Genomic DNA, 16,794 nt, shown 5'->3' with positions numbered 1-16,794 from the left:
GACTCTCATGCTCCAGAGCACCCATCTTCCTGACTAACACTTTTCCAGCCCTAATGGGATGGCATTCATAGCACTGCATGCCCTGAGCTTAAAAATAACCACTGAAGGTGGTTAGAAAGATTTATGCCTTTCAGCGAGTATCTTGCTTCCTTCCAGCCTGTGTATGAGCCATCTCCTGACACAGCACAGAAACATGTTTATTTTAGGAAGAGTGTCGTCACTCTTTTCACAAGGGCCATCCTAAACCTGACCAAGTACCTTTACTCCACCATTTGTCTCAAATGCCAGGCTGATCATGCAGTCCCAGTGGCCAGAAAGCTCCAGGCTGCCAGGCTGGCCAGGTCTCCATAGCCCACTGCTGGGTGTGGGTTGGGGTTTTGCTGGGATTACTACACTGCAGGGGGAAGTGCAGACACAGGTAAGTGACCTTGGTTTGCTTCACCATGTAGACAAATGAAGCTACTTGTGAGAGCCTCCACCTGGCATCCTGCATTTGTAACTATTTTGCCCTTCCAGGGGGCAGACAGAGTTCCCTTTAAGATTCAGGCTGTGTGCTGTGAGCACTCCGAATGTGCGAGAACTTGCATTTCCAATGGAAAATGAAAATGTCTGAGTCACCACTTTATCAGGTGCTGAATAAGAACAAATTTATTTTTTTCATGCCTATAATTATATGTTTGGAAGGGGCTGGAGCAGCTCTCAGAATGAGGAGGGAAGATGCTTGAGTGAGCTGTGCTAATGGAGAGGGCCTTTGGTTGGACAGAGCAGGGGGAAGAGCGGTGCTAGGGCCAGCAGAAATTGATGCTCCCTGGCAAATCATGGTCTGCTTGTTCTTTCTAAACTTCTCCCTCACAGCACAATAAATGTTTATGCTTTGGGAAGGATCAGAAACACTGGGCAGGAAAAAACCCAAAGGTTTTGATTGGCTTGGGGGCCTCGTTGGAAAGGATACTACACTCCTTTAATTAAATGAGTTTCAACCTAGGCCAGGAACAAGCAAGTGCAAACAATAACCATCTTCCCCACTTAAATTCATTAACTTTCCAGCATTTCCTAGCTAGCAGACAAGGCAGGATTGACATATTTAATGTCTCATCCCTAGAAATTGTTTCTTCTCAACAAGAAGATAAAGCACAAGAGAAAAGAACAAAATACACTGCCTGTATAATTTCTGACATATTGTTGTATCTGGGTGCTTGTTCTTGGCAGTTCAGTGCCTGCCACATAGCATGACCCTTCCACCAGGCAGCTGTCAATACTGGGCAAATTGAGTTTACCCTTAATGAAAGGCCACAGGCAATAAGCAATCAGGCAGTATGTGCTCTCCATCCCATCATTAATGAGCCAGGGGATATTTGTCTTCTGTTCACTGCCACAGCTCTCCCACCTCTGCAGCTGTAGGGCTGAGTCACACCCCAGACTGGAAGGTACACCTAATCTTTAGATCTGACTTAGCTGTACCTCAGGATGGAGAACATTTCAGGAGCAATGAATGCAATGTGAATGTCACCAGCAGTGGGGCTGTGCCCATTGCTTCAAACCCAGGGACGTGGGAGTAGCTGCAAACAGGGGCAATTCCACCCATTCCTCTCCCTGCCTCAGGCTACACCTTTCTTGCTGATTCCCTCCCTACAACAGCAGCACTTGTATAGCCACAATGACTCTTGTAAGGCTGGTTTGATTAAAAGCAATTCATTTTTAAAATACCAATAATAAGAACAGGGTAATTTCCCACTGGTTTAATCCCCAGCACCAGCAATGGGAGGCAATAAGAGTACTGCTCCCAGAGGTTGGGGTCACAAGCTCATTCCCTTCTCTTACCCATCAATGAAACCATTAAGGAACTACAACCTTGATAGCATGCTCCTACAAAAAGGACTCCAAGTCAGCTCAAAGATGTCTTGAGCTGACATGCCCTTCAAATCCCTAAACTGAACCAGGTTTCACAGCTTCACTGAAGGGAATACTCCAGAGACTCATCTATCTTACATTTTTAATTCATCACATGTTTAAAACAAAGCAAAATGAAACAATTCCACTTTGTCACCAATAAATGTCCCTTGTGAGCACAAGTTTCCTCAGGAGGGAGCAAGAGACCTAACAGATGAGAGTTGTAATCTTTTGTGCACATCTGGAAACTACTTAAGTATTACTATGGCCATGTAAGAGTCTTTAGAGTTGCCAGTGAGATCTGATTCTCTGAATTGCAAGATCAACAACTTAGATGAAAGAACCTCTTCTACGTTGTGTCAAGTGGACTTGAGAAGGAAGCAGAAGGGAATAATCATTCTCAGCCTTTTAACAAACACCTGAAAGTGGAGAGGTAAGAGATGAAAGGATATCAATAAACATATTACCAAATTAAACTTCCATGGGTAATATTTAGACATCATAGGAGTTGGCACCTTAAGGAGGAGAGAGAGAAAACAGATCAGAAAAAGATGTAAGTCTCCAACAGTCTGTTCTCAGATGGCCATTTCCAGTGGCAATCACACTAATTGCACACACAAATTAGGCAAACGATCATGAATGTATTTTTCAAAATCAAGCCCCATTTATGTTAGTCTCACAAGAATTTCCAATCAACAGTTTTCAATTGCAAATACAGAACAGTTTAGTCATCAAAAAGCAAAAGTATGAAGAATGTACTGAACACGAAAGGAAAACAATCTCTTCCCTCTCTCTCCCATATTTCTGTAACCAATTCCTTCTGAACATTAAAAGAACAATTTCTATTGACATAAGACATAAAAATACTTTGGTTTAATAAGCTGTGCTCATCTTAAAATTACAGAGATAAAAATGTAAGTGCACAATACAGTATTTCAAATAGCTTTGAGGGGGTTATTAGCAAGTATGAGCATGGCCATCAATCATCAGACATACTGACTGATACTAATGTTCTTCATGAGAACGTAAATAATTGTTTCAAAGCATAATATGCTCCTTCATCATTAAAATCACTTAGATGCTATAATTCACCTAGCTTGAGCAATGAAAATACAATCAGCTTGCTTTCTCTGAATAAGCACAGTTTTAGCAAATCACTTAAGCACGGGCTTAAAATTAACTAGCTGATTGAGGTCACAGCCCACTTTGCCCATGCGTTAGCACACTGCTGCAGGTAATATAGAGAGGATAAGCAAACCCCAAACAACAGTGAAAAAAACCTTTTTCCTCTGAAATCTACCTCCTGAAATATCACCATTAACCTTTAGTGTGCAGAAGCTGTTAACTCGGAGCCCTTTAGAGAGCCAGTGCTGTTGCTGATTCAGCGTTAGAAACCTTCACTGAGCAAGGCTCTCTTTGGAGGAATGGAAGGACAGGGCACTTGTTATCCATCACTGAGCTATTCCAGCTGCTGGCTGGCACTTGCTAACGCTGCAGGCCTTGGCTTACAGGTCATACTTAACCCTTAGAAAGCAATTGCCTTCATCTGTTTCTCTTAATAGGCGGCCAGCATATTCTCCCTGGCAAGCTGCACTCCTACTGAACATTAAATACTTTTACATGAGAAATTTGTAATGCATGTTCTTTTAATGGGAGCTTACTGAATGGCTGGAAGTCTCAAATGCCTCTTAAAGCACAAATGAGGAATTTCAATTGTACTCTAAAATTCTCATGGTGCGTTTTCTCTTAAATACCTAAAATCCTACCCCCTTTCTCCAGTTCCAGTGTACAGACAAAGTAATATTAAACAGCTTTGAGACTCAGAGTCCCTCTGTTGTCACACAGGTCCTAGGTTAGTCACACAGGTACTTTGCAAAGAAGGCAGCACTGTCTCCACACTACAAACAGGCAATAAGGCAGAGGAAGGTGTGGTGGAACTCAGGGTGGAGTTATGTGCAGGTACCCACAGCCTAAATGTAAGACTGAGCAACTCTCCCTGGCTTCCCCTACAAATGGTGGAGATATTGCAAACACAATCAATGGGGCAGATGCATACTAAAACAGGAGTTGGATTTCTATGGTCCTTGTGGGTCCCTTCCAAATCTGGATATGCTACGAAAGGAGCTCAGTTCCACCCTAGGTATCCTGGTTTTTCTCTTCTGGATATAAGGGGCAGCCTCTCATATCAGAGTGGAACCAGCTCCCCCTCTCTTGCTCTGGTCCATGGGCAGCCAGCTGCCAGCACAGCTCACCAGGCAGGACGGAGCTCAAAGCATCCCCGAGCTGAAGTCGTGTCTCAAGGTGATCCCCCACGCTTCGTCACACACGGAGCTTCCGGCACGGCCATCCTCATCTCCTGACGCGGCTCACCGAGGCTGTGTCCACCCACAGCTTGAGATGCCACTTTGATCACAAGCTTGTAGGGACTGACAGCTACAGAACTCATCATTTGGCCATAACAGCCTACTCACCAGCCCGCTTTCCTTTCTGTACCCCACATGACAACTGCTGTCTCTCCAGCTGAACTGACCCCATTGGTTTTGAACCCTTGGGCATAAAGAAAAGCAACGCCTTACTTGAGGCAAGCATGTGATGATGTGCTGCTCTCACTGCAACAAGCATTTATTAGAACTGGGAATGGTTTAGAGAGAGGCAGCAATAAGATCCAAGACACTTCAAACTGTGAGAAACAGCTTAGCAGGAGTATGCTTGTGGTCTCTGCAATCACAAGTAGCACGAGAGGAGGATGGGGTCTGTTACTCGCTATCTCGTTCAGTACTGGTCTCTGGAAAGCATTAACCCAAGCAGGAATCAAGTTCAAAACAAAGAAAAAGACAGGCTTCTTCATGTAACAGGTCTGGGGAAATCCTTTCCACAGGACACTATGATGCTAAAAATATACATGAACTCAAGGGGAGACTGGTCAAGTACAGAAAAGAAACATCCACTGAGAACTCTTACGTACATTGAACCACGTCTGACTCAGATAATTTCTAAGCTGAAAATAGCTAGCAGCTGGGAGAGCATTTGGGGGACAGATCATATTTTCTTACTCTTTCCTGTTTGATGTGGATGGAGGACGGCTATTGGACTAGATGGACACTTTATTCTGGCCCAGATTAATTGCTCTTGTATTTTTCTGTTAATTGACGCTACTTCTTTTTATCTTTCTATTGGTGACTTTTTCAGAGGTTTCTCTCATTTTTTTCCAAACAATTATTTCCAGGCTACACTAAACCCAGTGAAGATCTGCCTCTATAACACAACACCATTGTGGATAAAGTAGAGATGAAGTAGGGAGTAAGACATATTGGCTCTTAGTCTCAAAGCTTAACAAGCGATTATAGAAGTGCTAAAACAGACGACTGTCCTTTGGTAGTTAGTGGGGCAACATGTGCTCACTGAGTAACAAGCCCATCATTCCTCTAACACTTAATCCCAGCAGCATTTTACCAGCCAAATGAACAACACTCCCATAAATAATAGAGATTCAATGCCTTTCTCTCCTCCTCAGCACTGTGCTGTCCTCCCCTTCTACAGACTAGGAGCAAAGAAGCATCAGGGAAAATCTATTGAGTCTGAGGCTTGCAGTGAGTCTGGAGGTCACACAAGGGAACAGGGTGACAGGAGAGAAAGAGAAGTGATGCCTTTGGGCTGAGTGAGCAGGATTTACAAGTCCTTGGTCCCTGCTCTGGGTGGAAATTAGACCCATAAGTATCTTCCCAGAACACTTCAGGGCTCTACATTTCTCTTTCTACACCCTGCCAGTCCCTTATCAAAATCTGACTTTCTTATTGAACCACTTTTCTTCAGTGGCCATGCACATAAGCAATAAACTCTTCCCATGGAGTAGACACAGCCTTATGGCAGACAGCACAGTCCCCAAGAGGTACCCATGGCTATTTCACAAAGCAGTGCGCCTGCCTGGATCTTTCTGCCAGTTCAGAGTTAGTTTTTTTCTCACTACTAACAAAGAAAAGCCTCTGGTTTGGATTTTTATACTTAGCAGACTATCATTTAGAACATGTATTGCCTGACCTTCTCTGGGATGTGGGAGCATTCCCTGCCAAACAGCATGTTAGACAGACAAGTATCGACCCAAAGGGCATGAGCTGTGGATGAGTAGGAGAGAAACTCTCATGGGAGCACTCTCAGCAAGACCCACCACTTGCCAGAAATGCCAAACAAGTGTGAAATTCATTCACTAAAGTGTTTCCTCAGAAAAGGACATGCTCCCATTTAATTGTCCTCCTTATTCATGATTCACACACCATCTGAACAAATTTCATTGTTCTAACTCTAACCTTTCCTAACCTCAAAAACAAAGCCCCAAACCAACTCTAAAGCACAGTTGCATCACCTTCTAAGCCAAGGTGCTGTAAACGAGCTGCAGGGCAGGAACAGATCTCCAGCAAGATGCTTTAAGATGTGTGTCAGCCATTTAGCAGGGAAGACGGGGCAGGGAAAGTGCATTTCGTTGCTGAGCAGCCTGCAAGCATCTGGGAGCATGATTTATAGTCCCACAACTGCCTCTTCAGGTTAAGGGTGAGCACAGTAAAGGATTCATCAGAGAAACTCCAGCAAATGCAGAAACGGAGGAAAAAGCAAACCAGGTTTCTTTGTCTTGTCCATTAAAGGTAAATTAGAGTTATTAGAGAGGAACACCCAAGCACAGCCACAGAACATTAAGCCATATGTGAATAATTATATACATATTTGTCTGATCAACCAGCTGAATATTTAAGAGATTATACCCTGCTTGCACTGAGCATAAATACCTGGGGAAATCAGCCTTTCAAAAACACCACCTAAGACTCCCTCCAGCCTCACAAATACACCACCCAGGATACACCTATGCTATTGCTAAACTGAAGCAGCTGGGAAATAAAGGGCTTGGGCACACAGAACTGAGAGCAAGGGGAGCACCATGCACTGGGACACAGGAAAGGGGTCTGTGCTTGATTTTCACTGCTGCGATTCAACACAGGCTCACATGCCCCTCTCTCCACCACCAAAAAGCCACAAAAGCGGATAAACAATAGCAACACTAAGTCACAGGAACTCAGAAAAGCAGTGGCAGCGTGTTGGCTGTCCAGTCCCACCAGAAGTAGAATTATTATTTTCTTTGGTTTTGTTTTCATGTCACATTGCAACAAAAGAGGAAACCCAGAGCTTGAGAAGGAACTTGCAGCATGGAGGACGTTGCAATACTATTCCAGTGGTTATCTGTAGACACAGCAACATCATAGAGAGGCTTGAGCCTTGTGGAATGTCATGGACACTTTTGATCCTTTGTGCTTTTCCAGTTTGAATGCTCTGTGCAACTGTGTTCAGCTTCACCCTCAGCTGCATAAGGAAGAGTGCTTTGCCTGCCCCTCCCTCCAGACGTATTTTGGATCCTCCCAGCAGACTTCTCCACCCTGAAAATCAGTAATGCAGAGGAGGGAAGACCAGATTGGGTACTTCTGTCCACAAAGCAAGCACAGCATGTTTAACTACATTTTAAAACCAGTTTCACTAGAAGTTCCCCTTTGTCCGTTCCTCTTTTTCAGTGCTCTCAGCTCCTTATTCCATTCCCATGCTCATGTAGGCCTCCCACGGTGTCCATGTCTTTTCCACCCACTGTATGTTGAAGTTTTGAATTTTAATCACTTCTATATGCTTCTGTATGCCCACACACATGCATTTTCCTACTCCTGGACCTTTCCTCTGCAGGACTCAGCATTTCCTCTGCATCCCACCCACAGTCCCTGCAGGTACACTTGCATAGTCCATGGCACAAAGAAGTCTGTTTCAGAAGACAGCCTGAAACAAGGGCTAGAAGTTGGGAACAAATGTACTGTTTGTCACAATCACAGCACAGGGCAGGGGTTTTAGTTCTCTCAACACCTTGTCCTATCTCCCCAGGGACCAGCAACTACAGCAAGTGGGCATCAGGTGTAAGATCCTGGGGATCAGGCCATTGCACTCCTCAGACCAAAGACTCCTGACCTACAGCAAATGGATGCCCCAGCTGGTCCCACACACAGCTGTGGCTTCATAAAAACACTCACTGAGAAACCAGCAAGGCAAATAGAAGAAGAGACAGCAGAAATTCCCCACCTCAGCTCTGCCAGAGCCAAACAATGACTTCAGTCAAGTTGCCTCATGCTACTGTATTTACTGTAGCCCCCACATTGCCTTGGCAGCACAAAGCAAACTGATTAGGACTGAGCAGCAACTGCTGGGCCATGCACAAGTGGGTTTGCAAGTGAACAAATGGCTGTGAGTGCACATTAAAAGCAGGAAGAGAACACTAATAAGGAAACAATTTTTTTTTTTAAACCAGATTTCTTTCCTATTCTTTCCTCTTATCTGGAACAAACAAAGCTTTGAGGGAACAAATACAATTCCAGAGATAATCCACGCTTTGGATCCTGGAAGCATTTGGTACCAACTTCTGGAAAACAAAACAATGATAATGACTCACGCTGGGCCTGGGGGTGGCTCATCACAAATTTAGCAGAAGCTTCCATGCTCCCAGCTGAGATTGGCTTTGCTGGGTTGTTTTCACAGATCCCCAGGACTGCAATTTAGCACATGCAAATCGGCCCAGCAGCCAATTGCAGCCACCATGCTAGAAAGGCATAAACATGCCATTTAGAAAAATGCTTTGCCATACAAAACATTATTACCTCCTTCCATGCCATTTCAGGCTATGGGAAGAAACACTATTTTTATTATTAAACATTATACATCTCTTTTCCTCCAAGGCGAAGAAGAATTATTTAAAGGCCTATTAATCAAACATTTATTCACACAATTGAAAGCTTTGCACACTACCATTGCATCTGTTATCCATTACAAGCATCTTACGAGGCCACAGCTCAATTCCTGTATCCAGTTTTGGGCCCCTAACTTCAAGAAAGGCACTGAGGTGATCCGTCCAGCTCCAGAATGGAGTTGGGGAAGAGTCTAGAGAACAAGTCCTGTGAGGAGTGGCTGAGGGAACTGGGAGTGTTTAACCTGGAGAAAGGGAGAATCAGAGGGGACCTTATTGCTCTCTACAACTCCCTGACAGAAGGCTGTGGCAAGGTAAGGGTCAGTCTCTTTAAGTAACAAGTGACAGGACAAGAGGAAATGGCCTCAAATTGCATCAGGGGAGCTTTACATTGTATATTAGGAAAAATTTCTTCACTGAAAGGTTGCTAAGCATTAGAAAAGGCTGCCCAGGGAAGTGGTGGAGTCACCATCCCTTGAGGTATTTAAGACATGCAGATGTGGCACTTAGTGGATTGGGCAGTGCTGGGTTAACAGTTGTACTCAATCTTAGAGGTCTTTTACAACTGAAAAAAAATATATATTCTACAAGAAATCTCATCTAGTTTTCAGACCATGCTGAACTTTTGATGATAAATGTACAACCTGGACTAAAAAATTTAAAACTAGCATCAGTTTGGTAAAAAATTAAACAGGTTACTTCTGGAAAGCAGCAGAAAGGGCTACGGGAAGACAAGTGGCTTGGTTTTGAGACAAAGTTCAATGAGCCAGAAGTAGATTGCTCTCATAAACAGGAAGATTTCAATTTCTTTAATGAACAGGGCTTCCCATCTGGGAACTGATGGCTGTGAAATACCTCCAGAGGGATCTGCTGGAAGCAGAAAACAAGCCTACTGTCAATGCTCTGTGGACAGGACAAACAAGAATAATTTTAGGGATGATACATACCACTAATCTAATGGTTCAGTAATGGTTCTGGTTGGGACTAGGTGCACGAATAGAGTTAAATTTGCACTCAGATGGTTCAGTGAGCTGAGACCTGTCTCCGGAAATGCTCCTTGGTCTTCGATGGACACAACCTAACAACGGTCACACAGCTCTTAAGCTGAATGCATCTGCTCTGAAAGTCAACTTTAAATATCTCCCTTTGACCCTGCATTCTTTAGTTACAGTTCAAGTGGAAAAACAGCAACACAGAATTTTATACACACAGTCATTCAGGAAAACAAATGGAAAATCTGAAAAAATATTTCATTATATTGTTAGCTAACATTTCCCATAAATATTTCAGTTTATAATGCATTGCAATTGTACACCTCAGACACCTCATACTCTTTTCTTGGCTGAGATTGGGAAACAAAGGAAGCGAAGCTTTATTCCTTTGCAAAACCATGCAAACCTTTAGGTGAGAAGTGCCATAAACCAGCCAACCTCTGCTTCAAAGTACTGTTCATCATCCTGATTACAGGTACTTAAGAAAATTCAAATGACTCTTATTTTGCTTGTATTTCCTCATTCGGAGAAAGTAAAACATTTTTCAAATATGATTCAGTATCAGTGATGCTCTGGTAGGACCCAGACAAGTTTCAGTACTCAGAGGACTGAGTTAAGATCCAGCAATTCCAGATGCCCAGATCTGTAACCTCAGACATCTGGCTGACAGCTCTGCATTGCTAAGCCACTTTACACCCAGAGTGTTCCTAGACCTGCATTTCTTTTGAAGATTTATGAAATACCTTATTGCAAACTGAAAAATAAAATCCTGCATAATATCAAAGACTTTCCTTTGCATAACTACAGAGAACTGGCTGCAAGCACTTAAAGTTATATGTGTATAACTAAGTTCATTATCATTTGTATCTCTGGAATTTTTGTATGATAGAAACCAAGTAATTTCACCAAATAAAAATGCTAAAAAATTAATCATTTCTAGAACAGATTTTTTAAAAAAGATGCACAAGCACTGTGGACTTCCAGGAGAGATGCTTAGCCAATGTCTGCATGAGAGGGTTACTTCAGAAAAAAGGAAAGCGTGGATTTAAAATGCTATAGCTATTCTTGAATAATACCCCAGAGGAGTGCTCCTGTTATAATAAAAAAGAGTTTTCAGAGTTTTGTTTAATTCATTTCCCAGGTGAATTAAACTAAATCAGACAAAGATATTCTTTCCACTAGCATATGAGTGTCAACAATAGCCATTATCCCAGAACAGCACAGCTACTTAACTTCCACTGGTCAGCAAGTGTTACTTCTCCAAAAACACAAAACACGAAGAAGGAGCCCAAACAAAATATGTACCATAACAGTGGCAGAGAATGGCAGGCAACACACCTGGTGTGGGAATGTGTGGGAAGGAAAATGCACTGATGACCCCCAGCCAGATCCCAGCGCTTCTCAGCCTTGTGACCCACTCCCAGCTCCAGCTCAGCCCCGCTAAGCCACCGCTCCCATCTCCCAGCAGCACTGCACATCCACACTCTGAGCTGCCACAGATCAAAGCCTCTCTGTGCCCCCTGAACTCAGGTTCTGCAGGTTCCACTATCTGTCACTTACATACACAGAGCTGCTGCTTCCAGTAATTTGAAGCTGAACTGTGCAATATTTGCTGCACACTGTAACTTGCTGTTTACTTGAATAAAGAGCAGTAGGAAAATTTTGAAGAACTAGTGTATGTAAATAAAATGTAGATGGATGCACAGATGACTGCACAAGCAAACAAAGGAGTGCCTGTTCTGCTCATAAGCCAAATGCTATTCTTGCATATGCAATTGTATCTCCTATGTGTGTGATTCCATTTGCATCTGAAGATGTCTTGCACGTGCAGATTTGTTATGACAGTGCCCTAAATAGTCTCAGGGAAAATGCAAAGATTTATATGGGCAGCAACTGACTGGCTGATTAATGGCAGAGGCACAGCCTGACCCTGCCTACCTAGACAGAATGCTTGTTCCTGTTGCCCCAAATATCAAACTTATTGTTGTGATGCCTGGAGAAATATGAAGACCTACTGTGCCAGACATCATTTTAATTTGCCATAAAGCCAGCATCAATCAGTATATTTCCAGGAGCATCTCCAAATTTCACCAGTGTGAGACTCCCATGGAAGCCAAGTTCAGGATTTACTTTCAATATGAGCTTAATTTGTACTGAAGGCATCAATTTGCAAAATAGGGACTTAAACTGAGAAGCACTCTTGTAAATGTTTGAGAATAGATCAGTCTCTGGATACAACTAAACCTCTACTACTGAAAATAAAGCTGAAAATCCACTGATGCTGAATGCTGTTGCTGGTTGATGTGAGAAGTATCTGTGGTTTTAGCAATGATGCATCCCACAGGAGAGTCTGGCCAGAGCCAAGGGGAGGACAGGCATGAGACAGAACCACTCATAGAGCCAAGTAAGAAATCCTTATGGAGGAAGACTAAAACACACTCACTAGCAGAATTCTCCATGCTGCTATTATGCAGTCTATGGGTACAGGGCCTTTTACATCAAAGTGGCTGCAAACCAGGTACAGATCAGCAAAAATAGTTTTTCTCAACTCTAGTCACAGCTACAACAACAATGCAGGCATTATTTAAGGTTTACCTTGAATTTAACAGTGCAGTAGCTATCTGTTTCATACTTTTGGCTAGGAAGCCAAAAGCAAAAAAAAAAAAAAAACTCTGGACTGGCAAACCACACCTCCTAAGCAAAGGGGAAAAGAATGTCAGCAGAGAAAATAAATCAAAGGAAAAAACACTTAACAAAATTAACTGTGGTTGCACCATTGAACGGGAAATACCTCTGTCCATGCAATACAATCAGTCAGCTTGCAAAGTCTGAAACTAAGATAACACCTGAAAGATGACACAGGATGCTGCTGTGCTAAAATACTTGTAAAGAAAGAAAGAGGATAAATCTCTTACTCTGCATTACTAAGAATTACTTGCACTTCTGTGATTGCCTGGAGACCCATTAAGCCCCATTTTGCAAGGTGGTGTTCAAACAACCCCAGCCTGCCCATTAGACAAGATGCGCACACCTTGGAAGTGGAGCATAAGAAAACAACAGGTTAGAGTTAGCTAAAGTAAAGAGGTGAGAGGTCTTTGCATAACAATAAAAAAAATCTTGCTAATGTTTTTGCTAGCATCACAATAGAGCTGTACAGTACTATACAACTACCTTCAATATTTCACTGTTTCTCTTTGAAGTGTCATGCATTAGCTTCTGTCAGGATCAGGAGTGGTCTAACGCTCTGAGTCAGCACAACACACAAATATGAATCTGACTTTAAACGTGTGCTTACATCCTTATGAGCTGTTTGCATTAAAGAAAACAGATATGAGGAAGGCAAAAGGCTTGGTAAATCCATCAGAATAACTTCAGATCAGAGGATCAAGGACACGGAGGTAGTTCACAACATTCTGTGCCACCACTGTTGTAGTCAATGTTTCCACAGTCCTTCCACTCCCATAATTTTATAACCCTTAGGCTGGTTTACATCTCTGACTGGCTTGGCCCCACAGTGCCACACTGGGCACAGCACACACCTTTAGGGTTGTTGCCAGAGTATACACCTGTCTCCTGGGGCATGCTCAGCTTTTGAAAAAGTTAGCAAGGAGATTTATCCCCCAGCAGGCCCACCCCACACTGACTCTTTTATAAGTGGAAGTTTTCCTTTTTATTGTGCATTATTCAAGAACATAATCCCCAACCTTAACAGAAAATGAAGAAGTTCAGCCAAGGAGAGGGAATGTATTTTAGCATGCTGATTCAAAGCAACAGACCCCATCTGGAGTTGTCAGGCTCATGGTGGCATGGGGCTAGTACCTGGAAAATAAGCTCAGTTGGAGATTACAATAGGAAATCATTCCCATAGTCTGTCTCCTTACAGCACAACATCAGGAAATACAAAGACTACTCAATGTTCAGTATCATTCCTCAGAACAGGGAACATAAGAAAAGATTCAAGCACCATATATGCATCAAACACACTCCAGTATAGGATCCACCTGTAAAGCCAAACCAGCTCAGCCAGGAAACTATTAGGACACTATCGTTGACTTCTAGTTCTCTAAAGTTACAGCCTAGCATCCCCCATGGCCTGAGCACACCCCACTTTTACCAGTAGCTTATTGTTCTCTTTACTGATCTTCCAAAAGACACAACCCAAACATTCACACATAGCACTACAGTGAAAACTCCACTGTAGTTTTTTACTGGAAAGAGACTAGCGTGCATACGGCTTCCACATGCAGCCACAATTTATTCTATTTATTTATCATATTGTTCTTCAAAGCAGGGCAGAACGTGCTTTGAAGGAAGTCCAGTGTTCTCTCCCAAAGATTCCCCTGTTGCCATGAGCTTGTCACAGACAGCAACTTGCACACAAGAGTTTCATGGGAGGGAAGAGGCTACTGAGGCATAAACGGGTGCCTATAACCATTAACAGCTTTTCCTTAGCAAGGCCATAAGGGAATCCAGGCTACCGCAGCAACAGTGGTCCCCTAAGAACTGCCTTTCTCTTCAAGAGAAGACCAAGCATTTGCACTAGAGGCAGGGACATTTTTCTCTTCTAGGACCAAGATTTCACAAAAAAAACCGACACAAGCATTAGGAAAGAATACTCTAAGAGACGCCCTCATAAACATCCAATTAGTAGTTTCTATAGATCTTAATAATAACAACAATAACACAGGATTTCACTCCAGAACCATTTACCCAGTGTTCTAGAGAGGGAAATTCAGATTCATGGAAGAAACGTGTAGCACTGAGGAAACTTTAAACTGTAGGAACACCACTTTAAAAGCTTCAACAAGATATCCTAAAATTCAGGAGTAGTACCACACCAAACCAAGGCACTCATGCACTCATTCCCCTCTTCAAGAAGTGCTCAGGGGAAGTGTTTAGGATCACAAATATTGTTCAGAAATTCGCCCCACTGCACTTCCTTCCCATCCTAGAGAAATGCTCTCTCCCCAACAGACTAGGAGCTGAGAGAGGAGTTGGGAGTTTCCTCAGGCCCCCCATCAGGAGCAAGCAGGGATTTCTCTTTGCCTGTAAGTACACTGCCATTCAAAAACTCATTCAGCACTCTCCACCAGAAAACCACTGCGACATTACTACTACCAGAAGCACAAAGTGTTGAGAGCTCTCACACAGGGGCCAACCCTAGAGTTGTTTGGGGCCACTGGCACTCTGGGGAGGGTTATCCCCATATTGGCCAGGTGCTAACAGAAATCACAGTTGGGGGTTTCAGGTGAGATGAGAAATACAGGGGTCCCATACGAAGAAAAAGGACCTGAGTGGGCTGCAGGTAGGACGGGGAGCAATAATGAGGGTCATGTGCGAGGCAGGAATCTCTGTGAGGACAAAGGACACACGTGGGGGCTCAGTGCGGGTGGGGGCTCCAGGCGGGGTTAGGCACAGGGTGGGGTGGGGGCCAGGCCTCGGGTAGAGAGGGGCCGGCTTGGGAATCAGCGGGCGGAGATGCGGAGGGGAGCCGGGCGTGGGGATGCCGAATCAAGGGTACTCGGTGCGGGGATGCACGGCGGGGTCAGCACCGCGGACAGCGCCCGGCCCATCCCGGCCACCTGTGCGCGGCGCCGGCGAGACGGAGGCGCAGGGGAAGGAGGGAGGGAGTGAGGGCGGCGAGGAAACGGGGCCAGCCCGGGCCGAGCGGCGCCCGGGCGGGGAGGCGAGGGCGGCGGGGACAAGGACGCGCGCTCCCCACCTGGGCTGTGGCTGGATCTCAGGCGCCTTCCACAGAGACACTGCAGCATATGCGAGCCTTTCTCCAGGAGAAGCCCGAGAATCCTCATGGATTTCACTTTGTGGCGCCCTCCCGCTCCTCGGAAAAGGGACCGGCCCCGGAGCGGCCGGCTCTCAGCGGCGGGGCGCCGGGCCCCCTCGCCGCCAAACTTCCCGGCCCATCGCCGCGGCCCCGCCGCGCCCGGGGGAGGGAGGGGGACCCCGCCGCCACTTCTCGGGACTTGTCCGCCGGCGGAGGGCCGGCCGTGCCGGGAAGCGGGGCGGGCTGGCTGGAAGGACGTCAAGCCCTAGAAACACGCGCGGCCGGCTCCCAGCCCTGCCCCCTGCCGGCACAGCCCCCGCCGGGCCGGGCCGGGCCGGGCCGCCGGGACCCCCCCGCCGCCGGGGCTCGGCCGCTCCGCTCCGCTCCTCCGGCGGGGCCCCTGCCGCTTCCCCCCCCCCCGGGTGCCGGTCCCGCCGTGCTCGAGTTCTCCGCCGTGCTCGAGTTCTGCGAGTCCCGGCAGGGAGGGAGGAAGGGAGAGAGGGAGGAGACAGCAGCGCCGGGGCCGCCGTGCGGGGCCTGGCCCGGCTGGTGCCTGCGTTGCCCCAGCTACAGACGGCACCGAGCGCGGCCCTGCCGGGGCTCGAACTGCGGGGCCGGCAGCGGGGCCGGGAAGAGGGACACCTCTGGTCCTAAAGCACTGCTGGGTGCGGATGCCCAGACGGGAGGGCTCCCTGATGAGCACGCTGCAAACGAGGGAGGCTCCGTCTTCCCACCTGCCCCAAGGCACTAGCCTCCTGCGAAGGGCGCTCCATTGAAACTGAAGGTACCTTCTTTTTTACCCATTTTTAAACTGTCGCTGTTACAGCGCTGCAGACTCAAGTCTCCGTGTTGGCGCTGCACAGAGAAAGGTAGGGCACATATTTCACATGCAAGGATGGGAAACTAACCAGAACTGTCTCCAGTTCATGAAATTACACAAAATCCACAGCATAAGGCTAGAAAGAACAGGAGCACAGAAAAACTCCTTCGACAAAACAGTACTATCACATACAAAAGTGGTTCAAAAGAACTCTTTCCCCTGAATGAACTCTAATAGTGCACTAAAAAGCAGCTCCCTCTGGGACAAATAGGAACCCAGCAGAAGGGTGAATTTTTAACTGAATTACCTTGTGCTCAAGCAGGGTTACCTACTCACACACCATCTTCCAAAACCTTCTCTGCTTTTGTTTCCCTTAATACCTGGAAGAAGTGACCAGGTGTGTCTGACCAGCTCATGAGATGGATGTTTTTCCAGAGAATGCACTCTAGGATGTAACAAGCTTCTGGCCAGCACTTCAGTGGTATGAGAGTGGGGATACACACTTAGATGTTAACATCTAGATCAGAGTACTGAGGCACATAACCCAGGT

The 16,794-nt window shown here is 45.5% G+C and overlaps 1 protein-coding gene across 2 annotated transcripts in view; it reads right to left on the bottom strand.

Moving 5' to 3' along the window:
* FGF12 (fibroblast growth factor 12) overlaps positions 1–16,794 on the bottom strand; it is a 218,734-nt gene that overhangs the window by 123,193 nt on the left and 78,747 nt on the right. Inside the window, exon 1 of one of the 2 annotated variants that reach the window (XM_058812070.1) lies at positions 15,365–15,547. The exons of the other annotated variant lie outside the window; for it this stretch is intronic. Coding sequence (XP_058668053.1) covers positions 15,365–15,452 — 88 coding nt within the window. The 5' untranslated portion in view covers positions 15,453–15,547. Of the gene's footprint in view, positions 1–15,364; positions 15,548–16,794 lie in introns of those variants that run through there. 2 annotated transcript variants of the gene reach the window in all.

This window comes from Ammospiza caudacuta, chromosome 11, assembly GCF_027887145.1.
Source record: "Ammospiza caudacuta isolate bAmmCau1 chromosome 11, bAmmCau1.pri, whole genome shotgun sequence".
Classification (NCBI taxonomy): domain Eukaryota; kingdom Metazoa; phylum Chordata; class Aves; order Passeriformes; family Passerellidae; genus Ammospiza; species Ammospiza caudacuta.
The sequence above is the reverse complement of the archived record's forward strand: the minus strand, read 5'-3'. Positions and strand labels throughout refer to the sequence as shown.